Source organism: Chrysochloris asiatica, unplaced genomic scaffold, assembly GCF_000296735.1.
Source record: "Chrysochloris asiatica unplaced genomic scaffold, ChrAsi1.0 scaffold00008, whole genome shotgun sequence".
NCBI classification, from domain to species: Eukaryota; Metazoa; Chordata; class Mammalia; order Afrosoricida; family Chrysochloridae; genus Chrysochloris; species Chrysochloris asiatica.
The window spans coordinates 10,203,240-10,206,880 of record NW_006408526.1 but is presented as its reverse complement, the minus strand read 5'-3'; the positions used below and the strand labels follow the sequence as shown (position 1 = coordinate 10,206,880).

The 3,641-nt window shown below is 35.8% G+C and overlaps 1 protein-coding gene across 2 annotated transcripts in view; it reads right to left on the bottom strand.

Annotated features, from left to right (window-relative positions):
- Positions 1 to 1,033: 1,033 nt before the first annotated feature.
- The window catches only part of BIRC2 (baculoviral IAP repeat containing 2), an 18,592-nt gene continuing 15,984 nt past the window's right edge, over positions 1,034 to 3,641 (bottom strand). For both annotated transcript variants that reach the window (XM_006833771.1, XM_006833770.1), the window contains exons 7-9: positions 1,994 to 2,248; positions 1,353 to 1,394; positions 1,034 to 1,227 (exon numbers count right to left, since the gene is read on the bottom strand). In XM_006833771.1, coding sequence (XP_006833834.1) covers positions 1,034 to 1,227; positions 1,353 to 1,394; positions 1,994 to 2,248 — 491 coding nt within the window. The remainder of the gene's footprint in view (positions 1,228 to 1,352; positions 1,395 to 1,993; positions 2,249 to 3,641) is intronic.

The following is a 3,641-nucleotide window of genomic DNA, read 5'->3' as shown; positions in this document are numbered from 1 at the left end:
TATCAAGTCAGTTTTGACTCAGCGACCCTGTATAGAGTTTCCAAGGAGGGGCTGGGCTGGTGAGTTTGAACCACTGATCTTGCTATTCAAACCAACCTTTCGGCCCAGTGCATTATCCCACAGCACCACACCAGGATTCTGTCATTATTTAAAAGAACCTCATAAATCACATTACTATTTTAAAACATTTCAATTTGCTTTTGAAGAATCCAATTTTTTTAGTAGCAAGCACTTGTTTACAGTGTACTGTGTCTATGCACATTACCTAATCCTTATAACCCTATGAAGATAATATGGACATTACTTTTTAAATCAAGGGGCAGGAAAAAAAATCATTTGATAGTATAGTCTTTAAAAGCATTTTATTATGTTTGTCACAAATTAGGGAAAAGCTTATTTACCAGTAAGAAAAAAAATCCCTACAAGTGAAAAGCACCAACAAGAATTTGGTACCATAACTCTGATCAACTCCAGAGTTCCTGGTTTCCAGTTCTTTTAAATTACACTTTTATGCCATACTGAAAATCTGCAGATAGAACTCCAAATCCAGTAACTTGAAATGATACATAACAGCAATGTGACATTCCTTTAATTCTTTCTAAGTCCACACCATATACACCAGTATCATTCATCAAAAATAAACCTTCCCTTGCAAATCAACAGATTAAGACTACATGTGATACATGATTCTATATCTTAAGGGGAAAACAAGATTACTCGTACCAAAGCAAAATAGAACACAAATATTACTAATCTAAAAACCAATCATTCCTTATTTTCAAACCAAAACCTACTGCCAAGGAATCAGTTCTGACTCACACGTTCCTACAGGACAGCGGGAAACTGCACCATAGGGTTTCCAGGGCTGTAAAGCTTTATGGAAGTAGACTGCCACATCTTTCTCCCAAAAGGCAGCTGAGTGCTTAGACGCTATGCCACAAGGTCTCCTTAGTTTATTTCGTATACCTTCAAATGTCCAACAGTATTTTAAAGACTTTTTTTTATGTAGGCTAATATATAGGCAAGTTTTATTTTATGAAAGAAATGTACGAACAGTGCCCTTGATTATACCCCTGCAAATAGGACATTTTCTTAGAGATGGGGCACATTCCTGGCATACTACCAGATGACCACAAGGAATGAATACAATTGAAACTTCTTTGTCCATACACACTTTACAAGTTCTCTCTTCTTGCAACCTCCTTAACTGTTCTTCCAATGACAGACCTAATGAAAAAAAAAAAAAAAAAAAAAAAAAAACAACTTCAGTGATACGCAGTTTCTATGTTACCTCCCATTTTAAAAATAAGGATAACATTTCATGTTGATTTTAAATGTTAAGTTTGTCTTACCTGACACATCTTCTGTTGGAATATATTTCATATTCTTTTCCACTGAGGAAAGACAAACATACAAAAAAAAAAAGCATCAATCTACCATCATTACAAGACTGCTTCACCTAATATCTTCTTGTTTCTTTTAACCTACTACCTATTCTTGGACTCCCCTGGTGTGGCGCTGTTGGTTAATGCGCTGGACTACAAAGTCCACTTGGACCAGGAGGCCTGTGGTTCAAGTTCACCAGCTGTTCCTTGGAAACCCTATACAGGGACACTATGGGTCAGAACCCAACTCAACAGCACATAACAACAACAACAACCTATTCATGCGCTGGACTGCTAGGCCGGTTTGAACCAGGAGGTCAGCAATCCAAGTTCAGCAGCCACTAACTGGAAATCCTATACAGGGTTGCTCTGAGTCAGAACTGTCTCGACAGCACTTAACAACAACAACAACCTATTCAATAATGCAGACTCTGGCTAAACATTATACAGAACTGTTACATTTAACCATACTTCTTGAGCAATAAAAGACTTCATTTTTCTGGGATGAGTTAAAGATTATACTTTGCTAATTGGATTTATTTTGTTTGTCAAAGACAGATGAATATAACTAAAGGGTTTCTAAAACTTAATATTCCCAACAGACTCACCAAATAAGTTCTTATATAATGAAAAGTCGATTTCCCTTAGACAGTTTTTGAAGATGTTAGCTGCAGCATTTCCTTTAACTAAAACAGTATCAATCAGTTCTCTTGCTTGTAAAGGTATCTGTGTTTTTTGTTTAATAATATCATGTTCCTGTTTATTGATTATATTGGCTGTTAGGAGATTATCCAGGATAGGAAGCACACACATCAACTGTTGAAAGAGAGCCATTCTATTCTTCCGAATTAATGACAAGTCATCTTCATTCAAAAAAGAAAAGAAAGAAAAATTACATTAGATTTTTAATGTTTCCAACTACACTGCATGAAGTCACTAAGAACCAATTCTATAAAAAAATTAAGCCATTAGGTAAATGAGTTTGAAAAAATTAAGACAAAATTATCTGTTTATACTTTAAAGCTTATCACTTAGAAAACTTCCAGAAGATTTAGCTAAGCTATATTATAGTGTACATACAAAGTCTCTGTTTTTGTACTTTAAAATGTCTACATATTGGAGAGCTTCAAAAAGTTCATGAAAGGATGAAATTAAAAGATATTGGAACTGTTCCATGAACTTTCTGAAGTCTACTGTGTACATGTTTTAGATCTCTGCTCTTCCTTTAATCTGTTGAAAGTATATAGAATTTTAGAAAATAATAAGTTACTGACTTCTATAGTCTTACCCATGGAATTAGTATTATTGACTTCTATTTGCATTACATCACATTAGGATTCTAAGCACTTCATATCAATTGTCTCATTTAAAACAAGGAGCCCTGGTGGCAGTGGGTTAGGAGTTGGGCTGCTGACTACAAAGTCAGAATTTGAAGTTACCAGTCACTCCAAAGGAGAAAGACGAGGTTTTCTGCTCCTGTAAAGATTTATAATCTTGGAAACTGTACATGGTTACTACTGAGTTGGAACTGACCTAACAGCACACAACTACTGCCATCACCACCACAGTTTTCCCCAGGGAATACTACTGACTTCTATTTGCATTTAGTGTTCTAAGCACTTCATGTTGTCTCATTAATACAACAATCCTCTCAAGGCAGCCATGATTGCCTCTCATTTTAAGATACAGAGAAAAAGACTCAGAAATGAATGACTTACCTGCTCACAGTCACAGAGAGATAAGTTAGCAGAACCAGGTCTCCTAAATCAGTGTTATTTTTTTTTAATATTTACTTTTTTTTTTTTTTTTTTGGTGAAAATATGCATAGCAAAACCCACTCCCAATCCGCAGTTTCTAAACAAAATGACCAGTATTGTTGTTAAGTGCCATCGAGGAAGTTCCAACTCATAGTGACCCTGTCTAGGGTTTCCAAGGAATGGCTGGTGGGTTTTCACCAGTGACCCTGAGGTTCAAACCAACTGTGCAGTCCAATGTATTATCCTTCAGTGGCACAACAAGATTCCATGATAGTAGTTACATTTTTCATAAACCAATGTTCTTTCATCACCCCAAGCATAAGCAGAACTCTGTGATGAACTTGTATGGTGAAGTCAGGACTGGTCTAGTCTAACTTACTAGCTAAATGCCCTATCTCTCATCTGTAATAAGCCTGAGGTTTCTCTCCTGTAATATAAATATAATAACAGATGACAATACCAAATATAATAACAGATGACAACACCTTCCTCAAAGAGC